Genomic DNA, 13,602 nt, shown 5'->3' with positions numbered 1-13,602 from the left:
TTTGAAATGGATCAAATACATCATTCTCTTCCCCGCTCAGCCTGTTCCACAAAACAAATAAGACCTTTGTTTTTCATTGAAGCGCCAGAGAATTAAACTACTTACTCATTCCTGGGGGCTGCGGTGAACACCAGACGGCGCTTCTGGCACCGGAGCAAGACCTTCGCCTGCTGTGTTTTTTAATAAGCCCCTACTTTAGGTGGCACCCGCACATGGCGGAAGGTCAGCCTTTGCCTATATTACCCAAGGTCACTCAGAGAGAGTTCATTACCTCTCTGACTCCCCGTCCCACAGCGCTTCACCCCATTATGTCTACCTGCAGGTCTGCTGATAAAGCTTCGGCGAAGCATACGAGACCTCGGAGACTCAGGTTCGAGGTTGGGTATTTCCATCATGCTTATCAAGCCCATGGAGGAAGTGAAATAGGGGCCAGTGACCACAGTTCAAAGTGATTTCACCTTGTTATAGGAAGTTTCACTGAATTCTGGTCACAGTGTTATAGTGTCAAAGCCCAACAAATACACACAGTCGAATGCATACATAGCCTTCCTAAGTAGATTCCTTTGAGTGAATGAACAGTTTTTAATCCCATCACACTAGTATAAGTCAGTGTTGCCGCATATTGCAAAACAGACAAGAAATTATACAATTTATTTCAAATTGTGCAACTGTAACTGTTTGTAGGATACCACTGAATGAGAGAAGTGGTGTAAACTGAACTCAATTGAATTTTCTTTTTTGTATACTACAAAGTATATAGATGTCCAAAATATAATGGAAATCTTGTTGAAAATTAGCCGGGGTTGTAAATTCATAAAACCATAAGGTGTCCATTTTTTTAAGCATAGTAAAGTCTGTAAGTTTGCTGAATTTAAATTACAGTATAATACCTGTGTTGTTGTACATTCAGCTGAAAGGGAATATTGAGTAGGGGGCGGGGCTTTCTTATTATGCATCATTCCCTCATAGATAACTACTGGTAAGAGGGGCGTGGTTAAGAATATTGTGACTGAAGTCAACAAACTGACGTCAGAGAAGTGACACCACTTTAAATATTAACAATTTTTAGTAGATTAACTTGTATGGATGAATTGTTCACCTAAAGAATTTCAATGTGTGATATAAATAAAATAAAATATTGAGTACATTTACATGGACACCAATAATATGATTTTAATATGGTTAAGACAATATACTGATTAAGAGTTTACCATGTAAACAGCGATGTTTGATTACCTTAATTTGATTACAGTCATAATCAAACTAAACAGAAATCAAATTAAGACATGGAGTATGCCTATGTTATTTGCATTATTGAAGTGCAGTACAGACATGTAAACACTGCAATCAAACTATTACCTTCATGAAGGATTTTTGCTGCATTTTGCGACAGGATAGTCTATACACACTGCTGTTTGGCACTATTCTCTGCTCCTACCGAGTCAGTGAAGGACCACAGACACTTGCATCATGAAATGCGTAGGTTTTTTGCCCATACGGCGTGTGCTATCAAATTCCTTTAAAACAACACCCTTCCAGCAGTTTATACAGGCAACCAATATCTCGTTTGTCACAGGGGGCATGCATGAAATGTTCCTAATTGAAAGCGAAAGTGCCAAGCTGAAGCTAAAGTCGACAAATTAAAAATGAAACACCCAAAACTACATAAAACTCTGGAGGAAATGTGGATAGCGTGGTGATGCAATGACATTAACTGAATTATGTGCTATAACACGTAAAACAGGATCATGAAAGGAACATTCAAAAAGCAAATCATGTAAACACCTTAATCATATATCATCTTATTTACAATAAGGCACATACTTCAATTACTGATGATTATGTAAACATAGTCATAGTAATTTGACACATTTTTTTCAGTGAGTTTGATTTCACATATATTTTAATATATATCTTTTCACATATATCTAGTCTTTCATTGACATACAGTATAAAAAAAAAAGTTTGGTCTCCTTCCCTGGACCCTAATGCTGCACATTTTTTGCTTTCTTTAAACAGAATGTGTGAATTTGTTGTCACTTTGAACACTATTTTATTAGGTGGCAATTTGTTTTAAGATGTAGCTTAAAGGTTTCACCCAAAAATGTCAAATTCTATTATTAATTACTCTCATACCATTACAAACCCCTGAGTTCTTCATTCATATGCAAAGCACAAACTATGATATTTTAGATGAAATCTGGAAGCTCTCTGAGTAAAGTTTTTTATAAACTAATTTCGAGAGGATGACATGCTTATGATTGCTTGCTGCTGGTCCCGCATCCCGTATCCCATGTGTGATTCACCAATCAGACGATTCCTTAGCCACTAAAAGTACCCTAAGTTCCATGTCACAACAATCTTCATGAGCTCAAACTCCCCTCTCACCCTGCGAACAGGAGGGAGCCCGGGTTTCGAGGGTCTTTTATACTGAGGGCTCTCTCCCGGGACAGCATGACAAACAAGCTTTATAATCAATCATCAGCTTGGTGTGAACTCTTAAATCATCCATTAACACCAACAGTCACTAGACTTTTAAAGTCCAGAAAATTAATAAAAAAAAATATTGTCAAAACATTCCATATAGCTTCAGTGGATCATCTTTAATCATACGAAGCTTCAAGAATTATTTCTGTGTCAAAAACTGTATAAGCAACTTAGTTTGTCTTTGTCTTCTCTTCAGGGCACTATGTGTGTTTACTACAGTCAATAGTAGTTTGTAAATGTTGTATTACCCATAGTAAGAACACACCCCAATCTGACAGGGAAAACAGGTTAAAAAAGTAGTTTTAAAAAATATTTTGACACAGAAGTGTTCTTGGAGCTTTATATGATTGCAATTAAACCACTGAAGTCACATGGAATGTTTTTGTTGTTTCTTTTCTGGACTTTAAACATCTCATGACTGTTGCTGTTTATGGAGGATGAGAGAGCTCTCAGATCTAATCTGAATATATACATTTCAGTGGATTGTGACAACATAAGGTTAATTAAAAACAGTATTTTCAATTTTGGGTGAACTAACTCTTTTAATATTTGTGGACATGCATAATTTGATCATACTGACACAGAATTTTTATGGTCAGATGAAATAACATTTGCACATGGTAGTATATCATTATAATATGCTAAAAAAACACATGATGTCTTATGTTTGTATACGTACATCCAACATAAATTCCATTAAATATGCAAATATAGCCTCAAATAAGGCAACTTTATTGGATTGTGTTGTTGCTGTCTGTAATAATCCAATTTTATGTTTCATTTAAAGAAAATCACAATCACCATCTATAAGTGCATGAATACTGGTCTGATAAATTTGATACACAGACCATAATATACGCATTAAAAGTGAAGTGTGCTTGGGACTTAGCCAGATGACAGCTGTTTAATATATGAGAGATATCTCAAAGACTGAGCCAAAAGTTGTTACATTTTGATGAAGATTACAAAGATAAAAAGGTCACAGTCTTGATTAATCTTTCACTATAAGACTGTGTTAAAGTAAACGAGGACGGATTTGATTTCCAATCATCCAAGCACAAGCTGTCCTTTTCTTTAAACAGACTAAACAGTGCCACATTTGTATAGAAGAAAAGCCCATTTAAAGAATGAACACGTACTGTAGATCTACTGATATCACAGCATGGAGATAAATCACAGAAACAGTGAGAATGAATATTGCACCAGCTTTATCAGAGTACACTGGTTTGGCATTTTCATTTATTTGTTTATTACATCTTGACGTCACCTTGAAGGCATGTCAGTATCTCTGGCTGGTCAGCTGAGAAACGTGATTTAGAGATGTGATTTGGTTAAAGTTTAACTCAGAATACTCATATGATTGACTAGGCTGGGTGTTGCTTTCACTCTTATACAGTAGGTGTTTGATGGAAAGATTTCTGTGCTGTCATTATTCACTTGGACTTTGGAATTCATCTGGCTTTCCTTCCTACTTTTTTCTGTTTTGTGGCATTTGTGGGCCAGTTGCAGTGACAATCTTCCAAAGCCAAATAATCCAAACATACCCTATAGTAATAATATGTTGTGGGTCTTCCTAGTTTATCAAAGTTTTAAATAATACTTACATATACAGTGATGGAAATAAGTATTGAACACATCGCCATTTTTCTCAGAAAATATATTTCTAAAGGTGCCTTTGATTTGAAATTTTCCCTGAATGTTGGTAACAAAGAAATCCATATATGCAAAGAAAACAAAACTAATTAGTTTACAAATTAAGCTATGCATATTAAAATGAAATGACGCAAGGAAAAATTATTAAACACATGAAGAAAGGAAGGTGTAGAAAGGCAGGGAAAGCCCAGACAGCAGCTGAAATTCCTTAGAAGTTATTCGTCAACCCTATGCCCTTCGTCATTGTAAATCAATATTAACTGCTTCAGTCCAACATTTACATTACCAGAATGATAAAGGTAAAACTAAAGTGAACATTTCAGTAATACAATGATCCAAAACACAGCCAAGAAAACTCTCGAATGGTTTCAAAGAAAGAAAATTAAGCTGTAGAATGGCCCAGCCAATCACATGACTTAAATCCAATAGAAAATACAAAATAAAGATCAGTTATTTTTACAAAATCACATGTGACTTTATTCTCCATTTGAGAGATGTAATTAAGCTGCCATCATTAAAAAAGCCTTTTATATATAGCATAAAATACATTTCAGTTCAGTACTTTCTCCTTGTGTCATTCCATTGTTATTACACGTAACAATTTTTTCAGATTTTTTTTTTTATTTGTTGTTTGTTTGTTTGTTTTGTTTTGTTTTTATGTCTGTCTTGTTTGAGCTTTTACCAAAATCTGGTTCAATTCCATGTACACAGCTACTTTAGAATATTCCCAGGTAAAAACATGACGTGTTCAATACTTACTTTTCCTGCAGTATATTTGTTTTGTTTGTTTGTTTATTTATGTATCGGTTGATTAAATGTACACTTTTTTTGTGATTACGTTTTTATTGATTTTACATGTAAGTGGGTCACAGCATCTTTACAAATTCTTTCAATAAACAAAACAAGATCCACTCCTCAACACCCCCACACCCACCCACCCAAAAAAAAACTCAAAATTTATTAACTGGTGATTTGGATTTTTTGAAGAACAAAATATGTTTTCCCAAACCGTCTCCCAATCAATCTGGCCCTCAGATAATTCACTAGCCCAAATCATTGGTATTGAGAATTGCTTTTGGTTAGCATCAAGAAGGCGGGAATAGATACCTGAAACAACATTTTGTAGAGAGGTAATAGTAAACCAGCAAAGAATTGGTTTCGAGAGTAGATCCCCAAGGGACTCCATATGCCCTGAGGGCAGAGCGCAATTGCAGAAATAAGAAAAAGTATGATGCTGAATTAAATGTACACTTTAAAAAAATGTTTGGCTGTTTCATTTGCAATATAATTTGGGTCAGTTAAACCCAACCGTTTTTTCATTATCTTAAATTACATTACTTTACTTCAATGGTTGGGTTTGTCGGTGCACTGAAGAAAATGCAGGGTTCCACACAATTCATTCATGTTGTCCCAACACTAATTAATTAAGTTAACATAACACTTTTAACAAATTTATGTGGATTAAACATAAAAAAAATTAAGTAGTCCCAATGAAACCTCAGAAATTGTGTTGTTTCAGCTCAATTTTAATAAGTAGTTTGAACGAACAAAAAATATATATTTTTGAGTGTATGTAATTTTGGGTTGAAAGAAATGACAGCAAATGAAACATAAAATGATTCTTAGAATGTTTATGATGGATTTTACATAAATATTATTATTAGTAGTAGTAATATACAGAAGAAATAGTCACAAAATTCTAAAGGATTATCTAAAACGGCTGAAAATTCTAAATGATATTATGTTTAAAAAAAGAATTTAATTTCAAAACAGTTGTTTTTAAGTGCAATGTTTGTTTGTTTGTTTTTTACTGTTAAAAGTGTACCAACTGTAATTTTTGTTCTGGTACATTACAAGAATAATAATGACTGTTATATACACTACCTGACAAGTCTTGGGGCCTATCCAACAATCAAAAAAATAATAATCCTCACACATGTTCAATAATGTTCAAGTCTGGTGACTGGGCTGGCCATTGACCCTCTTTGCTTTCAAAAACTTTGATGTGGATGAAGTATAAGAAGGAATTCTATCCTGCTGAAGAATTTGCCCTCTCTTGTGGTTTGTAATGTAATAATACGCAACAAATGTCTTGAAATCTCAGGCGGTTAATGTTGCCATCGACTCTGCAGATCTTTCTCATGCCCCCATACTGAATGTAACCCCAAACCATGATTTTTCCTTCACCAAACTTGACTGATTTATGTGAGAATCTTGGGTCCATGTGGGTTCCAATAGGTCTTCTGCCATATTTGCAGTATTTGGGATGCAGTATTTGGGATGCAGTTTAACAGATGATTCCTCAGAAAAATCTACCACTTTCCCAAATAATAAACTAGAAGACAAGTTATTATTTGCTTTTACAACTGGGATTGATGACAAGACTTCTGTCAGGTAGTGTAGATTTATTGTGATTTAGAATCAGTGTAAAATTAATTAATTAACCAGAAAACTTGATCTTTTGTGTATATAAAATGACTTTTGCGAATTTAAATTGTCATGGACTCTGGACATCAAAATGAAATGTTTTGTTGTGATTAAATGATTTTGTCTTTGCTTGAAAGTGCAGTTTATTTGTCCCCTTCCCTTTGTTATTGTAAAGTTTCCGTAGAGCATTACTGTAACCTACATTTATCATGTGCTATTTATAATATTGTTGAGTCATGAATTACTCAGAATGTGTGTTGTTGTGCCTCATTAGGAGTATCAAGAGGAGACACGCTTACACTGAGGGACAACAAAACCACCCGAATGGCCAAAGGTAATGATTATAGTGGACATACACTCATGGAACATGCGGATACCAAAATATACACAAGAGCTTCTTTTCTAGGGTAACCTGTTGTCCCCTTTTTCCCAGTACAGTCATGTATTTTGGCTTTATTTTTAGTGTCTTGAAAAAATATACAGTGCTCAGCATAATTGAGTACACCCCATTTTAAAAATGAATATTTTGATTGATTTCTCTGTGAATATTGGTCATATTATTTTTTGATTAAGTGATCAAACGTCTTTAGAAATAGAAAAATAGCACATTTAAATGCATGTGAAATTTCCACAAAATCTTATATATAAATATTTGTTTATCTTGATTTTTCCTTTTTTTTCTTACATTTTTTTATTTAATATTTTTCCCTAAAATATAAATTTAGGCTACTAGTTTTTAAACCATTTTCTTCAGTAGTTTTGATAGATTAGCTCCAGATTTGGCTTTAGTACTGATTAATCTAACGTATATACACAAATATTATATTTAAATCATCCTATAGAAAATATGAATTTAATAGAGAGATTTGTGAGGGGGGAAAATGGTATAATGGAGAGATCTTTGATACAGTTAAAGGTAAACTTAGCCCTCTCTGAAATTTGATTTCTTTTTAAATATTTCCTAAGTGATTTTTAACAGAGCAAGGACATTTTCACAGAATTTAATATTATACTTTTTCCTCTGGAGAAAGTCTTTTTTCTTTTAATTTGGCTTGATCTATTTTTAAAAGTCCATATTAATATCCTCCTTAAGATATTTTTTTATTACTATTGAATTTTTTTTTAGGTTTTCTACATGGAATATTAATTACAACTTTCATTTTATAATTATGTTGTTACCATTACCCCAATTAAACACTTTCCCCCTTAACAGCCTATAAGTTACCATTGAAAAAGCTAAATAAACATAATAAAAAAGTAATAAATAAATAAATAAGAAAATAAATAAATAAATAAATAAATAAATAATAAAGAGATTTCGGTCATTTGGGCCACGGGCAGAGCCTTTATAAATAAATGAATGAATGAATGAATGAAATATGCTGTTTTCCAACAAGGCAACCTGGGGTGGTAAAATATAATTGGGTAAAGTGGCATTTGGCGGGTAAATAGACATTTTCAAAGCAGAATAACTGACTTTAGCATTTTTTTCAGAATCAAGAATGTGCACTTAGCATGTTTCTTAAATATCTGCAAACATATTATGGTATTTTTATGCTTTAGATAAGTCAAAAACCTACATACAGCACATTTAAATTGCACTTTAAGCAGATTACTAGTATCTTGCAATGAAAGTAGTCAAATACTAAGTCCAGTTACCATGGCAAAGACAAAAGAAATTAGTTATTAAATAAGTTACTATTTTGTTTAAAAAATGTTAAAAACATATAGAGCAAATCAACCAATTGAATCAAACTACTAAATGAACTAACTTTGAAATCAAATAACTAAATGTTCATAATCACCAACTGAAATAGAAAGCATTCATTAGATAATTAATATAAAATATTCATATCTTAATGCTTAATAATTTGTTTATCCTGTTTTCCACTCTGACAAATCTGTTATAACATTAGCCTAGAAACCTTCCTAAAAGTAAACTTATACCAGAATACATGTTAAATTTTTAATTATTAATTGTTAGTTATTAATAATTATGAATCATACTGTATGATGATTTTAAGAGGTTCGATTAAATCCATATATAAGTTAAACCCTGCAAAAAAACAGTTTTTCTAACTTTTCATCTTTCAAGCAAAATAATCTTCTTTTAAATCGAAAACAAACATTTTTTCCTACCCCATTGGCAAATTATTTTGCTTGTTTAAAGGAAAAACTCACTCAATTTTGACATTATTTCTTAAATCAAGACAATAATTTTAACTTGTCTAAAAAATGCTTATTGATTTAAGAATTTGTTGATATTTGGACTAGAAACAAGACAAAACCTTTAGGTAAGAAAAGCATTTTTTTGCAGTGAATGCATTTAACTTAGATCTTACTTACACATTTTCTCATCAAGTGTGTTTTTATAGATGACAAATGTTGATGCATGGAAAGTGGCATACATACATTTCCGCCTCTGCTTTGTGAATTAAGTGCATTGACATTCACGGTGATCTCACTGACCTGGATGTGCAGGTTCCTCATTCTTAGTAGCAGATTCATAAATAGCCCGTTGTGTGTGTCTTCAATCTATTTATGTGTATTTCTGGATGATGTACATAGATATTAAAGTGACTGTCTATCTTTCACTCTCTCGACAGAAACTCTTCTTCAGCTACATTAGATCTTAACTACTGAAACAAGATTTAACAGTGCAGTCTAACAGGATTTCATTCCCTCCTGGGATGCTCTCTCTAAACAGTAACATAATGGAAAAGTGCATATTTTGCAACTTTGACTACAGATTGTCTGGAGCATAACTTAATTTTCATCTTTCTTTGTAAAAAATAATAGCATTTATTACAGATTTAGTCTGTTTTCTCTCCCGCAGGATGATGTGCGTTGATTGCATTGCGATGAAATATGAATATCTGAGTAATATCTGTTCTGTAATGTGTACAGATTACATAAAGGCCTCGATGTGTAGCTCCAGCTCGTGTTCCCTCAATAGTGAGAACCCGTACGCCACCATCCGAGATCCTCCCAGCCTGGCCTGCAAGCACACGGAGAGCAGTTATGTGGAGATGAAGTCTCCCGCTCACAGAGACCTGACCTTCTGCTCCAGCACCAGCACAACCCTCACCACTGCCAGCAGGAACGTCTATGATGTTGGTGAGTCTCAACTACAGATGCAAACAGTTCATCGCCATTAGTTAAAGGTCCGTTAAAACTGATAACCTCATCAGTCAGATTTTACAAAGAGGTTTTATTATTTAATGTAGCCTATTTATTTACAAACATGAACTAATAATGAACTGTATTTGTAGATCTCATTTCAACATTTACTAATGCATCATTAACATTCAACGTCATGCTTGTTAACATGCACTGTGAGTTAACGTAAACAAATACTGTAATAAGTGTATTGTTCGTTGTTTGTTCTTGTCACTAAATACATTAACTACTACAATCTAATTGTAAAGTGTTACCACCTCATCTCTTTTAAACATATATGATATCAACAGGCATTTTTAGGTGCACCTAATAAAGAGTTGCTTCATTAATGAATGAATTAGTTGTTCCTTTAATTCATCGTGGCAGTTTGTGGAAAGTGATTTCGATGGTCTGATCAGTTCAGATCTCTAATTACTTGCAATGTGAGTTCTCCTTAGCTGCAATTGGGGAATGTCTAGAAGGGATACAGCTGCGGATACTTGCATAAATATAGCATCATGTTTGAAGCTTTACAACAAGGGGTTGACATTAATAAGATACAATTTATCAGTCATTTGATTAATAATTCTCGTTATAATTACTGTTTTTTCATTGCTGTGAGAATTGGGTTGGGGTGGACCTGGGGTAGGGAACCTATGGCTCGGGAGCCACATGTGGCTCTTTGACCAAAAACATGTGGCTCTCCAGCTGTCTCCCTTCAATAAAAAATTAAAACTGCCACTAAAAATCAGTTTCCTGTAAAATACAAATATAAATGACCTTTTTATTGTATATTTTTACACCAAAATGAATAAGAATAAAAATAAACGGACATTTCAATGCGCATGTGCAGCGCTGTGGATTAACTTGAATGGACACCAATAAAGGTTATGCAACTTACATATGGTATGCGCACGTAAATTCAAACAACATTCATGAATGCTGATGGCGAAACGAAAAAAATTCTCCTTTCTTAATACATGAATTTGCTCGACATGTGATGCTTATACCCAATGGCTCTCTAAAAAAAGCATTTGCCAATAGAAAAACTGAAAGGGCTCTTTGCTGAAAAAAGGCACCTGACCCCTGGGGTAAACAATAATAAAACTCTAGGAATGGGTCATTTAATTATAATGACCCAATTATAATTAAATAAATATAATTCTTGTTATAATTACTGTTTTACATTACTGTAAGAGTTGGGTTTGGTGTAAATGTTATTAAAATACAATTAATGGGTCATTTAATTAATAATTCTCATTATAATTACTGTTTTTACATTATACTGTAAGAGTTGGGGTCGATGTAAACGTTAATAAAATACAATTAATGGGTCATTTAATTAATAATTCTCATTATAATTACTGTTTTACATTACTGTAAGAGTTGGGGTCGATGTAAACGTTAATAAAATACAATTAATGGGTCATTTAATTAATGATTCTCATTATAATTACTGTTTTTACATTATACTGTAAGAGTTGGGGTCGATGTAAACGTTAATAAAATACAATTAATGGGTCATTTAATTAATAATTCTCATTATAATTACTGTTTTACATTACTGTAAGAGTTGGGGTTGGTGTAAACTGTAAGAAAATACAATTAATGGGTCATTTAATTAATAATTTTCATTATAATTACTGTTTTTACATTATACTGTAAGAGTTGGGGTCGATGTAAATGTTAATAAAATACAATTAATGGGTCATTTAATTAATAATTCTCATTATAATTACTGTTTTACATTACTGTAAGAGTTGGGGTTGGTGTAAACTGTAAGAAAATACAATTAATGGGTCATTTAATTAATAATTTTCATTATAATTACTGTTTTTACATTATACTGTAAGAGTTGGGGTCGATGTAAATGTTAATAAAATACAATTAATGGGTCATTTAATTAATAATTCTCATTATAATTACTGTTTTACATTACTGTAAGAGTTGGGGTTGGTGTAAACTGTAAGAAAATACAATTAATGGGTCATTTAATTAATAATTTTCATTATAATTACTGTTTTTACATTATACTGTAAGAGTTGGGGTCGATGTAAATGTTAATAAAATACAATTAATGGGTCATTTAATTAATAATTCTCATTATAATTACTGTTTTACATTACTGTAAGAGTTGGGGTTGGTGTAAACTGTAAGAAAATACAATTAATGGGTCATTTAATTAATAATTCTCATTATAATTACTGTTTTTACATTATACTGTAAGAGTTGGGGTCGATGTAAACGTTAATAAAATACAATTAATGGGTCATTTAATTAATAATTCTCATTATAATTACTGTTTTACATTACTGTAAGAGTTGGGGTTGGTGTAAACTGTAAGAAAATACAATTAATGGGTCATTTAATTAATAATTCTCATTATAATTACTGCTTTTACATTACTGTAAGAGTTGGAGTTGGTGTAAACTGTAAGAAAATACAGTTAATGGGTCATTTAATTAATAATTCTCATTATAATTACTGTTTTTACATTACTGTAAGAGTTGGGGTCGATGTAAACGTTAATAAAATACAATTAATGAATTAATAAATAATATAAAGATTTCTTGTTATGATTTCGTTTTTACATTACTGTGAGGGTAAGAGTTGGGGTAGACATAAATAAATACAATAAAATTAATGGGTAATGTAATATATGACATAAAATGTCTCAATATAATTACTGTTTTTTACATTACTGTGAAGGTTGGGTTTAAGGTTGGGGTTGGGGTAGATGTTAATAAAATACAATTAATGAGTAATTTAGTAAATAATATAAATAATTCTTAATAACTTCCTGCCACAGTTGTATCTGTTCTACCAACAACCCTGCAATTACATTGAAAGATATGGAAATGACTGCTTTATTTTCCAACACAGGGTCTTAATGGTTGGCAAATCACAACAGAGCCATCTGACCAATCAGAAAAGAGTACACTCTAAGAAGGAGGGAGATAGAAAGAATTAATGAATATTTTGCTGCACATTAGACTTTTTATCCAAAATAGCTGTTTATTTTTTATTTTAGTTTTAGTGCATTTAGTAAATGGCCTGATCTGTCAGTTAGTTGCCAGCTGCCTAATATTTATGTTTTATGTCAACTTCATTTCATTCAAAATAATACTTGTAAATGTTTTACACTGTATAACACTACTACACATATACAATGTTTGAGAAAATACATATATTTGTTTCTATATTTGAAGATTATTAATAGCCATTGTTTACAGGACAGAAGGTTTTTAATTTCAGATTCTACATTTTTTATGTTATTAATTGACAGATGATTTCTTCAGCTGTATACAGTATTTGTACAAAACAGCTTAAAAGAAGCTCTTATTACATGTTATGATATTACTAAAGTTAATGACTTTGCGAGGTTTACGATACTCCAATTTGACCACTTTAGTATTAAAGTATTGCTTGTGGTTGAGACAAAATTAAAAGCTAAATGCTAATTCACTCAATGGCACTTTTTAAATTTGCAAGCATGTAAATTTCTTGATAGACTCAAGTGTTTAATAAAGAAACTGAAACTTTCTTTGAGCCGTTTTTGTTGCAGTGCTAAAGATTACCTTACCAACTACACCAGATCTCAAGTTACATCACAATATCTAATGAGAAAACTGTGACAGAGAGCTGTGTATTAGAAGTACTGTGAAATAAAAAAAAATGTAGATGCTAGTTTCAGTCTGTTACATTTAAGGATATCTTTAATCTAGTGTGCTCCAAAACACTGATGAAATTTTTTTTTCCACGTCACCTCATACTTTAGTTTCTCATCAAATCTAGACCAATCAAATGCTTTCTAGTATCTGACATGCCCCGCCCTCTTTAAGAAGCTTCTCATCTGCTTTTCATTTGATGCGCTTG

General features: G+C 32.3%; 1 protein-coding gene across 2 annotated transcripts in view; it reads left to right on the top strand.

Annotated features, from left to right (window-relative positions):
• Positions 1-13,602, top strand: part of megf11 (multiple EGF-like-domains 11) — a 264,017-nt gene that overhangs the window by 248,775 nt on the left and 1,640 nt on the right. For both annotated transcript variants that reach the window (XM_021467800.3, XM_009293604.5), the window contains 2 exons: positions 6,842-6,901; positions 9,475-9,684. In XM_021467800.3, coding sequence (XP_021323475.1) covers positions 6,842-6,901; positions 9,475-9,684 — 270 coding nt within the window. The remainder of the gene's footprint in view (positions 1-6,841; positions 6,902-9,474; positions 9,685-13,602) is intronic.

The sequence above is a fragment of the Danio rerio genome, chromosome 18 (assembly GCF_049306965.1).
Source record: "Danio rerio strain Tuebingen ecotype United States chromosome 18, GRCz12tu, whole genome shotgun sequence".
Classification (NCBI taxonomy): Eukaryota; Metazoa; Chordata; class Actinopteri; order Cypriniformes; family Danionidae; genus Danio; species Danio rerio.
Note: the sequence above shows the minus strand (reverse complement) of the source record. Positions and strands in the feature narration are given on the sequence as shown.